Raw genomic sequence first — 14,072 nt, 5'->3', positions numbered from 1 at the left:
GCCCCCTTGGTCCCGAACCACATGCAGGTCACGTGATCGGAAGCTGGCGAATGGCAGCAGAGAGTGTTCTGCTGTTAAAGGAGTCATCAGGGGGTTTTAAGAACAATAAGTGCTACTTACCCAGGGCTTCGTCCAGCCCCAAGCTCCCAGCATTTCCCTCACTGCAGCTCCGCGGTGAGCCGTTCGCCTGTGAAGCTTCCCGGTCCACGGCGATGACGTCAGGCCAACCTGGAGGTCGGCCTGTACTGCGTCTGCATGAGCGACGATGTTAATCACCGCCACGTGGACCGGAGCGTACTACTCCCGTTTTTTGAAAACGGGTCCCCGCAAACGCAGACGGATCCGTTTTTTTATGGCTAAAGACAGCTGCTATCTAAAACACTGGTATCCGTGGCTGTGGTTTCGATCCGCCCTGAAAGACGGAGCCAGGGATACGTTAACGTATTAAGTGTGGACCTAGCCTAAGTCCAAAGGGTCTAAATACAAAAGGCCTTATTCAATTAACTGTTCCTCCTGAGTTCACTCCTAGGAGCTACATTTATATCTCATATTTAAAATACATTTTCAGAACTTTGCAATTGAAAAAGTACTAAAACGTAGTTTAAAAAAAAAGTATTATCAAAATGATTTCAAGTGTTTTCTTGCTTAGTGGCTTAAAAGGCATTTTATGGACAAGGGCCCGTGCACAATTTACTTTTTCTCTATGGTTTTCTCCAAATTGATATTTTTTCACAGTTGTAAATTAAATGCCTTTTAAATCTCCAGCAAGCAAGAGAAGACACAACATAATATTTATGGTACCAATTCCAGTAAATGATAGGAGTATTGATAAGCACCAGAAAAAAATTAACAACATTTATTTGTGACATGAAACTGCCAAGGCTTCGTTTTATCCGAGGTGATATTTTCAAAGTTGTCTATAAAATGCCTTTTAAACTGCAAGCAAGAAAATACTCAGAATAGTTTTGATAGTACTTTTTCACCTAGTTTTTGGTACTTTTTTCAATTGAAAAGTGCTAAAAGTTGTATTAAACAGAAGATGAAAAATTATTTCCTAGGAGAAAACTCAGGAGATAAAATTAATTGCATAGGGCCCTCTGTCTCTACAAAAATTCTACAGGGCGACCAAGAGAACCCATCTACTAATATTGTTTCTAATGGGTGAGGATATGACATGGGTTTAGATTGAGAAACTAGCAATTAAACCATTATTATTGGTTAGTGTATCTTGGTTTCTTATCTGGGATAAATCCAACCCTTTAATATCCCATTCATTAAAAATATAATTTTTATGTCAAATGTATGTCACTGTAAAATTAATTTAGTAATCTAAGTTTCCTCATCTTTGGGAATCAATAACAACATCGACACATTTGTAAAGCGCTTTTCTCCCGTAGAACCCAAAGCACATCCGCAGGATCCAAAGCGCATCAAAAACTAACCCTTTGTTCACTCCAGGTCACAGCAACTCGGAGTTCGCAGTATGGTGCAGCAAAGGTCTGGTCTCGGTATGAGATTTCATATTGAGCGACTCCATAAAATCTAGCCTTTAACTTTTGACATCCCTTGGCAAGAATATTTCTGTTATCTTCAAATTTCACGTTCTGTTTTCTCTCTTCCGCATGGTCCTCCTGATTCGAAAAGTACATGGTTCAAATCCTACTGTGTTGAAAGACGCAAACCTTCTGTGCTCCACATTATAGAGTTGGGTCACTTCACTGACTGGGGATGAGAAGTTATCTCGTGAAAAGCCTTGGGAAATGGACCTTTGCTCCGTTTATGATTTAAAATGTTGGAAGGATTATTGGTTGCAGATGGCTAAAACCTCAATATATTTCTAAATCAGGAAGGCTTCGTATAAGGTTGTTTTTTTGACAGTACATAACTCCTGCTAGGAAGCCAAGATTTACAGGTTGTTCACAGATAGAATCTGCAGTTGTATATCTGCCAGGCTTAAGGCTTGTCTTGTAATGAAAGAATTATAGTATAACGCGTCAACTTATTTCTCATCCTTTTAAAAAACATTTGCAACTTGAACCATGAGCAGTCCCGTTAAGTGCTCCCATAAAAGCCCTTAAAGAGACACTGTAACATCAAAAAGTTCCCCTGGGGGGTACTCACCTCGGGAGGGGGAAGCCTCAGGGTCCCAATGAGGCTTCCCACGCCGTCCTACGTCCCTCGGGGGTCTCGCTGCAGCCCTCCGAACAGCGGGCCGACAGATCCGACAGCTTGTTCAATATTTACCTTTCCAGGCTCCAGCGGGGGCGCTGTTGCGGCTTTCGGCTCCGAAGTAGACGGAAATACCCGATCTCAGTCGGGTCCGCTCTACTGCGCAGGCGACTTAGAGCAGACCTGACGGCAATCGGGTATATCCGCCTATTTCGGACCCGAGATCCGCCACAGCGCCTGCGCAGGAGCCGGGAAGGTAAATATTTACATCGCCGCTGTTCGGAGGGCTGCAGCGAGACCTCCGAGGGATGGAGGACGGCGTGGGAAGCCTCATTGGGACCCTGAGGCTTCCCCCTCCCGAGGTGAGTACCCCCCAGGGGAACTTTTTGATGTTACAGGTTTTCTTTAAAGAGGAAGTGTCGGGAAAATCTTAAAATTTAAAACACATACAAATAAAAAATAAGTTTCTTCCTGAGTAAAATGAGCCATAAATTACTTCTCTCCTATGTTGCTGGCATTTACAGTCGGGAGTAGAAATCTGACATTACTGTCAGGTTTTGGGCTAGTCCATCTCTCCTTAGGGTATTCTCACCACGGCCTTTATTCTTTTTAAAGACACTCCCTAAAAAAGGATTTATACAAAGATGCTGACCAGCCTCCCTACTCACTGTACACTTTTTTTTGGCAGTTGGATGGCGCAAAGTGCATTTTGGATGGCGCAAGTGCAGTTGGATGGCTCAAAGTGCATTCACTAAGTGCATTTTGAAAATAAAGAAATCCCTGTGAACCCCACATGACGAAATGGGCTAGTCAAAAACCTGTTGGTTCTTTCAGATTTCTACTCCCTACCAGGGGCGTAACTAGACATCACTGGGCCCCCCTGCGAAACTTTGGATGGGGCCCCCGCGAAACTTTGGATGCCCCCCCTGCAAAACTTTGGATGGGTCCCCCCACCCCCCTCGCTTTCTGCACAGGAAAACTGAGGACCAATGTGTTTTCCCCATGCAGATAAAAACACTTAGACTTAAAGGAAACGTCAGGCAATCTATGCTACCCCCAGATCTACTTCTACTGCTTCCTCTATCCCCTTGCAGCCGACAAGTCCCTCATTGCAGCTCTGCTCCCAGTACATACATACACACACAGCCTTATTATTTTACTACATGAGAGCACATGCTATATGGAGGAACAATAATGATGACATGCTGAACATAAGATATAGGGCCTGATTCACAAAGTGGTGCTAACAGTTAGCACGCTGGTGAAAAGCCCTTTATCACGCCTAAACTCTGTTTAGGCATGATAAGTTTAGATGTGATAAGTTTAGGTGTGATAAGTTTAGGTGTGATAAGTTTAGGTGTGATAAGTTTTTAGGTGTGATAAGTTTAGGCATGATAAGTTTAGGCATGATAAGTTTAAGCACCAACTGGGTTAGCACCGCAGTGCACAGCTGATCAAAAGTTTTGCGCTAGCAAAGTCTGGTGCACTATTCATAGAGTTTAATGGCGCTGCTTTGCGTGCGGGACTTTGCGTGCGATCTAAACTTATCTAAACTTATCATGCCTAAACTGAGTTTAGGCATGATAAAATGGTTATCATGCCTAAAGTCTTTAACTGGGTTATCACCGCTTTGTGAATCGAGCCCATAGTATCAATGTAACTTTGGCAAAACATTCAGAATGTCACTGATTGATATTGTTATTACAAGAACTTGGACTCAGTAAGCTTTCAATGAAGCAGCAACAGTAAGACATCAATCTCCACCCCATTGAGTTGTAAAAGTATTCAGAGGCCATAAAGTCATTAGCCTCTGTGATAAGAATCTAGGAATCCTTTTGCTGAAAAGGGAAAGTTTACAACTTTTTTTTTCAAAATGTGACTGCTTTGTTTGTAAAGTCTTTGTCAAGTCTTTAGAACTTAGCTGCAGTGTGAGACAGATGTTTTTTTGCGAACCCCAGGGAGCAGGGACAGTGTACAAATTCCAAAGTGTGTGTGATTCCTTATCTGTGTGGTGGACACATGTAGTCAATATAACAATGCTGTGAGAGCAGAATACGTTTTTTTTCCTCCATGCCCTTAGCTGTCAGTCTCTCAAACTTTTCCCCCCACGGGCCCCCTGTGGTGTCTGGGCCCCCCTGCGGAGGCATACCTTGCAGGGTCTATTGTTACACCCCTGCTCCCTACTGTAAGTGACAGCAACATAGGAGAAAAGTAATGTATGGCTCATTTTACTCTGGAAGAAACGTACTTCTTAATTGTATATGTTGAGTTCTATTTTAAACTTTAAGATTTTCGAGACAGAGGTCCTTTAAAGTGAACCTGAGGTGAAAATAAACTGTTAAGATAAACAATTATATTTAACCTCCTACTCCTAAAAATGACTTTGTTAAGTATCCCCTGGTTTTATTTTATATTTAAACATTTACAAAGTAGGTTGAATGTTTTACTGTCTCTAATCAGTGGCAGCCTATTAAGTGTCCAGGAGTTAGAGAAAAGGTCAATAGTTCATGTATTTTATCTCTCCCTGCCCTCAGAAGTTGTATTCTGCCAGGAAAACATTTATGGCTGTTATTTGCTTATCAGTGATGTTTACTATATTCCTGACAAGGTACCCACAAGTCAGAAGCTGTCACTTCCATGCCTAGAAATTAACTCTTTCTGGCAGCAAAATAAAACAAGTAAAACAGCCTGGTTATTAATATGTTTGGTACTGTACATACACATGTGTATCTCATCATGTCATATGTCGCCTCGGGTACACTTTAAGAAAAAACAAAGACCTATAATTTATGATTTTAATCAGTTAAATCTACAATGTTGTTCATTTGATGGAATGGGAGACTCTATTTATGTGGAGAATAGTGTTGAAATAATTGAAATTTGGCATCTGTGGCTGAAATCCACCTGACAAACAAATAACATGTTAAATGTGATATCAAAAACATATATGTTTAACCAAGTTATAATAAAATAAATAAAATAAAAAAATAAAATAATTTCTTCTAGCTGAAAATTTCTTCTGAACAACTACAAAGCAGAGCAGGCAGATTTGTAATAATTAGATAGCATATCCATCTTATTTTTCATGGTATCATAAAATCTCAAAAATATACCCCAAATTACCGCTAGTAGCCGCTAATTGTGGCTATTTACATATATATAATATCGTCGGATGGGGTTAGGCATCGGGTAGTCTTTAGGGTTAGGTGCCGACGGGAGGTTCCTTAATGTTAGGCTTTGGGATATTTGATACCACCAGGGGGGTTTTAGAGCTTGGCATCACCGATGGGGGTAGTCTTATGCTGGGTGCACATGGTGCGTTCCTGCACTTGATGCCCCGCTCTATTCCCGGCCGCTCGATTATTTCCGATCACGTTTCGATGATTGTTAAGTCGATTCTCATGTAAAGTATGCCAATTCGACCTAACGATCCATCGAACCGCGAATCAGACATGTTGGAAATAATCGAGCGGATGGGAATCGAGCGGGGCATCGAGTGCGGGAACGCACCGTGTGTACCCAGCATTAGGGTTAAAGGATACCTGAGGTGACATGTGACATGATGAGATAGACGTGTATGTACAGTGCCTAGCAAACAGATAACTAGGCTGTGTTCCTTTTTTTCTTTCTCTCCCTGAAAGCGTTAAACATCAGGTATGTAAGTGGCAGTTCCTGTATGAGCCAGGACTGGTTTCATTAGAGAGAACTACAGTCTATCATGAAAAAAAGGATATGGCACATTCCTGCAGTACAAAAACATTGACAAAACTTTATTGGCACAATACAAAATTCAAAAAAGAATCGTAAAAACTTTTCCATTCATGTAAATAATCTTCATGAGCAACAAAAAGAAGCTTTCATGAAACCAATAAATATAATGGTCTGGCTTGATGTGATGAGCAATGAACATTTAGGTTAGGCAACGACACACGTTCATTTCGGGCTTTTCTAAAGCCCTTCATCAGGCCACCATAAATACATAGATAATTCGATTAGGCCCAGTCTGTAGCAAAAGCCAGTACTACACGAAGAGAGGGGGGCTGCACCAACCAGACGCACACAACACTATCCCAATGGCCGGCGTCAGGAAATAGCCGTGCAGCTACTTAGGCACTCCGTAGTGTGAACCTGGGAGCAGCTGGCCATTAAATGGTTTACACAGCATCAGGTATAATTTAGATAAAGGTTTATAAAAAAAACATAATTTGTGACGTGTTTCCATTGAAATGGGATTCGTACGGGACATGCAAAGAAGATGCGCATCTAGCAGAGAATTTTTGGTCATTCTTTGAGCCTAATAATTTAATTCTTAGGTTACTGGAGTTTGTTCTTAGTTGGAATTGTTTCTCATTTCTTTGGAAGTTTCTCAGGCAGACATGAGGCACCTCAATGGGGACATCTCGTCTCTGTCTGTGCACTCTTGCATCTTAGATTCTGGATCAGACAGCGTGTTAGTGTCCAGACCAGGAGATGTTTTAAAGGCATGACCGTTTATGGCAGAGGTATTTAGATGATTTGCTTGGCGCTTGAAGGGCTAATATTGATGAATTTATAAGGATGTTAAATTCCTATGAAAGGAACACCAAGTTGGATTACAAGTACAACAGGGACATTACAACTCTTCCTGGATGAAGGCACTGATCTTTGTAATAATTTCTCTACTACTACATTTAGAAAGTCTACAGCTAAGGAATATGCTCCTTCTCACAACCAACCCTCATTAGTCCTCGGAGAAGTGTGGTATTGCAGTGAGGCTGCTCCTCTATATACTGTAGCAAAGTCCCCATTATCCAAAACTCTGGCAATTGGAAGTATCAACTAACCGGTATGCCTGAGGGGATAACGGGCAGTGCTTACTCTTCCTGCAGCACCCTTCGGCTTTCCAGCTTCCATGCATGGCTCCCGGCGTGTCACGTGAACGATCGCTCGTCACACAAAAAAAATCTATGGAAAAATCGCTGGGATCACTCCCGCGCCGCCGTCCTCAGTCTTCCCGCAGCTCTGGTATCGGGTGACCCGAGCGGATGGGGCTGGAGAAAGCCCCAGGCATGTATAAATCTTTTTATTGAACAGAGCTCTGATACACTTTAAACAAGACGTACTCGTATTGGCAGGAACTAGTACAGCTAAAATGATACAAGGGATTATGGACAAGAGATGCTGGAAATATCTACGTTGTTATAAGAAGTGCTTGACATGTTTCATCTAAAAAGATTTTGTCAGGAGCTAGATAAGTAACATAAACATACAATCCTATGTAATAAATCCCAAGTGTCCCTGCGTTATCCTGGCCCTGTGTCCGTGCGTTTGCGCTACTGCACATGTACTGCATGGATGGCCGTTGGGACAGGAGGACAGGACCAGGGAGCCGGGCAAGTGTGTGCAGACGCGTGCGCGCGCATGTGCACTGACATGCGGCGGTGTGACAGAGACCTAGAGCCCGTTTTAATCGGGCTTAGGTCAACTAGTATGACATAATTCCCCAACCACATCAACAAACAAACATTGACCCTAAACCACAGGTGTGGCCAGATCCATGCCAGTGTTTAGGATGGACTGAGAAAGAGAGGAATCTCTTTCTACCTGATGGACCACACCTTTCCTAATTCAGTCCCATCAGCTAATTTGACCTGTGTCAAAAATGTGTGAGGACCTCGGCCCTCGAAGGACCAGTTTGACATCCCTGCCTTAAATAAATATGTAAATTTTATATAAGTGGCTTATATGACCACTAATTACTTGTACTAATAGGGCTTTAGAGTCTTGCATGACCCACATGTTGCATTTAATATTATTCTTAACAGTTTTGCACTTTACCTTCCCAAAAAACGCATGACAATTTACAATTTTTTTACCTCAGTATTTCCTTCAGTATGTCCCCCATAGCCTCCCCGGTATAGGTAGCGATATATGTCCCCCCAGTATAATTCCCCCCCCCCCCAAGTATAGGTAGTGAGAGATGGTTCCTAGCATGAGTAGCCCCTCCCCCCCGCCATATAGGGAGGGTAGTGAGAGATGTTCCTCCTCCACAGTATAAGTAGTGAGAGGTGTCTCTGCAGTAAAGGTAATGAGAGGTGTGTCCCCAGTAAAGGTAATGAGAGGTGTCCCCCAGTATAAATAGCCACCCCAGTACAGGTAGTGAGAGGCATCCCCTAGTATAGTGGTGCAGCATGAAGGAGGAGGGGCAGGCATGGTGCCCATGTCATGAGCCATGGCTGTACCCCTCTAGATACGCCTCTGGTAAAATCAGCTGTTTTCTGCTTTACAAATGGTGGTGAGGCTTAGTAGATGAAGCCCACTATGTAGATGTCAGTTGTTCCCATGAGCAGGATGAAGGTGGGCGTGGTCTTTACGATGTACATATGGGGGGCAGCGCTCTTACCTGCAGACTGCCGCGGGGACAGTACTCAGTCAGGATACAGATATTAGGAGGGTCGATACAAGCTCCAACAAAGCGCGTTAAATGCTCATTCTGCACATCCCTCATCTGTAAACAAAATGGAGAGGAATGTTAGGTAGATCACTTCATAAATCAGATATTTGTTAAAGGACAACTGAAGTGAGAGGTATACTATAGAGGCTGTCATATTTATTTCCTTGTAATACCAGTTGCCTGGCTGTCCTGCTGATTCTCTGCCTCGAATACTTTTAGCCATAGCCCCTGAACAAGCATGCAGCAGATCAGGAGTTTCTGACATTATTGTCAGATCTGACATGATGCGCTACATGGTTGTTTCTGGTGGGATTCAGACACTACTGCAGCCAAATAAACCAGCAGGGCTGCCAGGCAACTGGTATTGTTTAACAGGAAATAAATATGGCAGCCTCCATAGTCTTCTCACTGCAGTTGCCCATTGAATCTTTCAAAACAGGAAACAATTGTGTACTCAAACTAACTATTGACAAGAAACTACTGGCAGAACCCCCACAAAAAGTTAAAATTATTAGAATCAACAAAGCCAAGAATAAGTATACAGTGTGACCTGTCTCCAAAAAGATGACAGAGGGTATTGGGCCACAGATGGGAAGCATGTGACAACGCATACTGTGATGTTGTCGCCTTTTGCCCAGCAGCATGCATGGCCAGACCTACCATGAAACCACCTGAATCATATTATTCAGCCCGCAAATCATAGACCAACACCATCTGCATAGCAGAACGTGAGGTGGAGAACAAATACCTACTCCAGCGCCGCATCCTCTCTTCTTCTGCACTGCAGCCTATCTCCAGCGCTGGGTCCTCCCCTCTTCTGCACTGCAGCCTATCTCCAGCGCTGGGTCCTCCCCTCTTCTGCACTGCAGCCTATCTCCAGCGCTGGATCCTCTCCTCTTCTGCACTGCAGCCTATCTCCAGCGCTGGGTCCTCCCCTCTTCTGCACTGCAGCCTATCTCCAGCGCTGGATCCTCTCCTCTTCTGCACTGCAGCCTATCTCCAGCGCTGGGTCCTCCCCTCTTCTGCACTGCAGCCTATCTCCAGCGCTGGGTCCTCCCCTCTTCTGCACTGCAGATTATTTCCAGCGTTGGGTCCTCCCCTCTTCTGCACTGCAGCCTATCTCCAGCGCTGGGTCCTCCCCTCTTCTGCACTGCAGCCTATCTCCAGCGCTGGGTCCTCCCCTCTTCTGCACTGCAGCCTATCTCCAGCGCTGGGTCCTCTTCTGCACTGCAGCCTATCTCCAGTGCTGGGTCCTTCCCTCTTCTGCACTGCAGCCTATCTCCAGCGCTGGGTCCTCCCCTCTTCTGCACTGCAGCCTATCTCCAGCGCTGGATCCTCTCCTCTTCTGCACTGCAGCCTATCTCCAGCGCTGGGTCCTCCCCTCTTCTGCACTGCAGCCTATCTCCAGCGCTGGGTCCTCCCCTCTTCTGCACTGCAGATTATTTCCAGCGTTGGGTCCTCCCCTCTTCTGCACTGCAGCCTATCTCCAGCGCTGGGTCCTCCCCTCTTCTGCACTGCAGCCTATCTCCAGCGCTGGGTCCTCCCCTCTTCTGCACTGCAGCCTATCTCCAGCGCTGGGTCCTTCCCTCTTCTGCACTGCAGCCTATCTCCAGCGCTGGGTCCTCCCCTCTTCTGCACTGCAGCCTATCTCCAGCGCTGGGTCCTCTCCTCTTCTGCACTGCAGCCTATCTCCAGCGCTGGGTCCTCCCCTCTTCTGCACTGCAGCCTATCTCCAGCGCAGCATCCTCTCTTCTTCTGCACTGCAGCCTATCTCCAGCACTGGGCCCTCCCCTCTTCTGCACTGCAGTCTATCTCCAGCGCTGGGTCCTCCCCTCTTCTGCACTGCAGATTATTTCCAGCGTTGGGTCCTCCCCTCTTCTGCACTGCAGCCTATCTCCAGCGCTGGGTCCTCCCCTCTTCTGCACTGCAGCCTATCTCCAGCGCTGGGTCCTCTCCTCTTCTGCACTGCAGCCTATCTCCAGCGCTGGGTCCTCCCCTCTTCTGCACTGCAGCCTATCTCCAGCGCAGCATCCTCTCTTCTTCTGCACTGCAGCCTATCTCCAGCACTGGGCCCTCCCCTCTTCTGTGCTGTAGCCTATCTCCAGCGCTGGGTCCTCTTCTGCACTGCAGCCTATCTCCAGCGCTGGGTCCTCCCCTCTTCTGCACTGCAGCCTATCTCCAGCGCTGCATCCTCTCTTCTTCTGCACTACAGCCTATCTCCAGCGCTGGGTCCTCCCCTCTTCTGCACTGCAGCCTATCTCCAACGTTGGGTCCTCCCCTCTTCTGCACTGCAGCCTATCTCCAGTGCTGGGTCCTCCCCTCTTCTGCACTGCAGCCTATCTCCAACGTTGGGTCCTCCCCTCTTCTGCACTGCAGCCTATCTCCAACGTTGGGTCCTCCCCTCTTCTGCACTGCAGCCTATCTCCAACGTTGGGTCCTCCCCTCTTCTGCACTGCAGCCTATCTCCAACGTTGGGTCCTCCCCTCTTCTGCACTGTAGCCTATCACAGTGCAGCAGCCTTTCTCTGCAGGCTCCTGATGTCACAGGACATGAATCAAGAGCCTACAGAGGGATACTTCTGCATGGTGTAAAGCTGGCCACTAACGGTCCAATTTCTAGCGAAAAATCGTTTGAGCGATCAGAAATTCTGATCGGATTGGTTGTAAATAATTTCCATTGGTGGACACAATCGATTATGAACGAGTGAAAAAAATGTCGCCCGAATGAATTTTCGTCGAACGAAAATTTGGATTTTCTTGGTGGTCGTGATAGATAGGAAGCAAGGATTGGTTAGTTGATGGTGTAGTGAACGATTTTTCGTCCGATCAGAATTTCTGATCGCTCGAACGATTTTTCGCTAGAAATTGGACCGTTAGTGGCCAGCTTTAGGCTACAAGGTAATATAAAGGCAATACAAATTGCTGCCTTGGGGGGCTTCAGAAGTACTTGTGTCCCTGAGTGCTTCCGAAGTCAGGCAGCTCCGTACTGCGAGTGCACAAGTGCGTTCTTTTGAAGTCTCCCATGGGCTCACAGATGTGTATTTAACCAATTGGTTCATATACACTCAAGGGGGGGGGGGTAACAACACCGGAACAAGGGGAGCTAGAGAAGACAGGGTAGGCTATATAGGATCCAGAGCCTTCCCTTTCCATAGGTAAGTACTTTAACTGCCTTTATTTTTTTAAAAGCCACTTCACATTTACCTTCAGTAAAGAAGAGGAAAGGATGTGACATTGAAAGTAGATGTTAGTGTTCCGCAGTGCGTTCTGCTATTCAGATGGGGAAGAGAGGGCAGCACTGGCACTTCTTATAATAGGGGGGAGGGGACTTGGACACTGGCCACACTTCTTACCTGTAGGGTGGCATGAGGGTGGGCAGGGGGCTTAATTTAGGCGGCAAAAAGTCTAGATCCAGCCTTGCTCACCAGCTTGCATCATCTTTTTGAAGGCAGGTCAGATACTTATACTTTTTTTATAATCATTATAACCTTTTCTTCTTTTATGGCGGGTCCCCTTCATTACGTTCCTGTAAGTTGTACCCCTTGAGGGTTGTTTGTTTCCTTGAGAAGCAACCTACAACTAGGGTTTTAATTCAGTGTACTCCCTCCTTCCCTTGTTTGTGTTTGTCAGCATGCAGACAGCTTATGCTGGTGTATGTGCATGGTGCGCATGGATACATTACGTTAGCACACAGCTTATGCTGGTGTATATGCATGGTGCACATGGATACATTACGTTAGCACACAGCTTATGCTGGTGTATATGCATGGTGCGCATGGATACATTACGTCAGCTCCCTTGTGCGATTGGTACGATGCGCTATCTGTCCCAGGAGAGGACGTCAGGATGTGTGCTCCTAATCCCTAGATAGGTTTGATGCAATGAATGTTGGCATGTCTGCACTATGCATGTTACAGGGCCAGAGTTACGACACCTCCGTTTACCTGGGTACTTCTGCGCAGTATAGGTGACTAAGCAAGAATACATTCTTCTGTGAACTAAGACCCCGGCTTTTAACTTAGCTGTAGGGATAACAGTTGTGCCTGGATGAGTGAATCTGTGAATGCATTTGTTTGAACATTTGCATGCGAGCGTGCGAAGGGTTAATTGTTTTTTGCAACCTACAACTGAACATCTGGTTTTGCCCCCGGTGGGTTCAGGCCATTGTTACCCCCTGCATTTACACCAGTTACCTTAGCACTGGCCCACTTGTGTGAGTATTTCATCTTACATTTCCTTCCTAATCCTTGACTCACAACACCACATTGTCTCGCGACTTGTTCACTTTTTGTCTCGGGATTCTGCCGCTAATCAGCAGATTTCCTGTAACGCTCTTCCAGATGCGAAGAAGTCTCGCCAGCCGGAGCACAGACCGTCATACAAACCTGACAGAGCTTCCAACTTTCCCTCACGCTATTCCCCCCCCCCCCCAAAAAAAAGGGGGGGGGGGAAAGTTATGCTTTAATAAAAGCATTGGAAGAGTTTTACCAGTATTTTTCCCCGGAGTGTTTCTTTAACGGCCGCTGCCTTTGAGAACATTCAGCTCAGCCTTGAAGCTCCCCCTGCTCGGCTGGAATAAATGTGTTTTGCTGAATAATCTAAGTAATATTCAGTGCGAGTGTGTGGCGGCGGCGGATCTTGGCGATGGTGCTGAATTAAATGTAGATATTTTTCTTCGCTGTCCGCAGAGAGGGAGACGGAGGGGAGGAGCGCAGTCTGAGCGCTGCAAACATTAGCAAAATGTCACCGGCCCTTCTGATTAATGCCAGGGCGAGGTAAATAGCATTACTGAGAGCTTTCAAGAGCGGGGGGGGGGGGGGGGGATGTGAAGGACGCAGCAAATGCTACAGACAAGGGCATGGATAGCATGGAGGCGAGCGACAGAGGTGACGCCGCAGAGAGAGCGGCAATCCTTTCTGCCATTTGGAGCTTTCACAGAGGTATACAAGTGACTGAAGATTCCGGATATTTGGGAGCAGGGCAAAGCCGAAAAATGGCTCACCCTGCTCCTGCATTAAAGCAAGCCTGAAGCGAAAATAAACTTATGATACAATGAATTGTATCTGTCGTATGGATAAGGAATAGAACATTAGTAGCAAAGAAAAGAGTCTCATATTTTTATTTCCAGTTATATAGCTTTTTTTTTATAACATTACATCACTCTGTCATATTTGCGGTTTATAAACCACACACTGTATTTTAAACCATGAAACAGAGCTTTGAACCTCCCCGCAGTAAAACCTCAAGATTTCTCTCACTGTTTCTTGGCTGTTTAAGTGCTGTGTATGAAAGAGAGGGGCTACAGTACATAGATGATACACATGGAAGAGAGGGCTTCACATGGAATGGGAGGGGCTGCTGTATATGGGTGTTACACATGGAAGAGGGAGCTGCACATGGAATGGGAGGGGGCTGCTGTACATGGATGATACACATGGAAGAGGGGGCTGCACATGGAATGGGAGGGGCTG

General features: G+C 45.7%; 1 protein-coding gene and 1 long non-coding RNA gene across 3 annotated transcripts in view; one reads left to right on the top strand and one right to left on the bottom strand.

Annotated features, from left to right (window-relative positions):
- NPR1 (natriuretic peptide receptor 1) overlaps positions 1-14,072 on the bottom strand; it is a 173,042-nt gene that overhangs the window by 39,798 nt on the left and 119,172 nt on the right. Inside the window, exon 11 of the mRNA XM_068252423.1 lies at positions 8,552-8,656. Coding sequence (XP_068108524.1) covers positions 8,552-8,656 — 105 coding nt within the window. The remainder of the gene's footprint in view (positions 1-8,551; positions 8,657-14,072) is intronic.
- Positions 1-14,072, top strand: part of LOC137532191 (uncharacterized) — a 242,214-nt gene that overhangs the window by 146,763 nt on the left and 81,379 nt on the right. The window lies entirely within an intron of this gene.

Source organism: Hyperolius riggenbachi, chromosome 9, assembly GCF_040937935.1.
Source record: "Hyperolius riggenbachi isolate aHypRig1 chromosome 9, aHypRig1.pri, whole genome shotgun sequence".
In the NCBI taxonomy this organism is placed as follows: Eukaryota; Metazoa; Chordata; class Amphibia; order Anura; family Hyperoliidae; genus Hyperolius; species Hyperolius riggenbachi.
The sequence above is the reverse complement of the archived record's forward strand: the minus strand, read 5'-3'. Positions and strand labels throughout refer to the sequence as shown.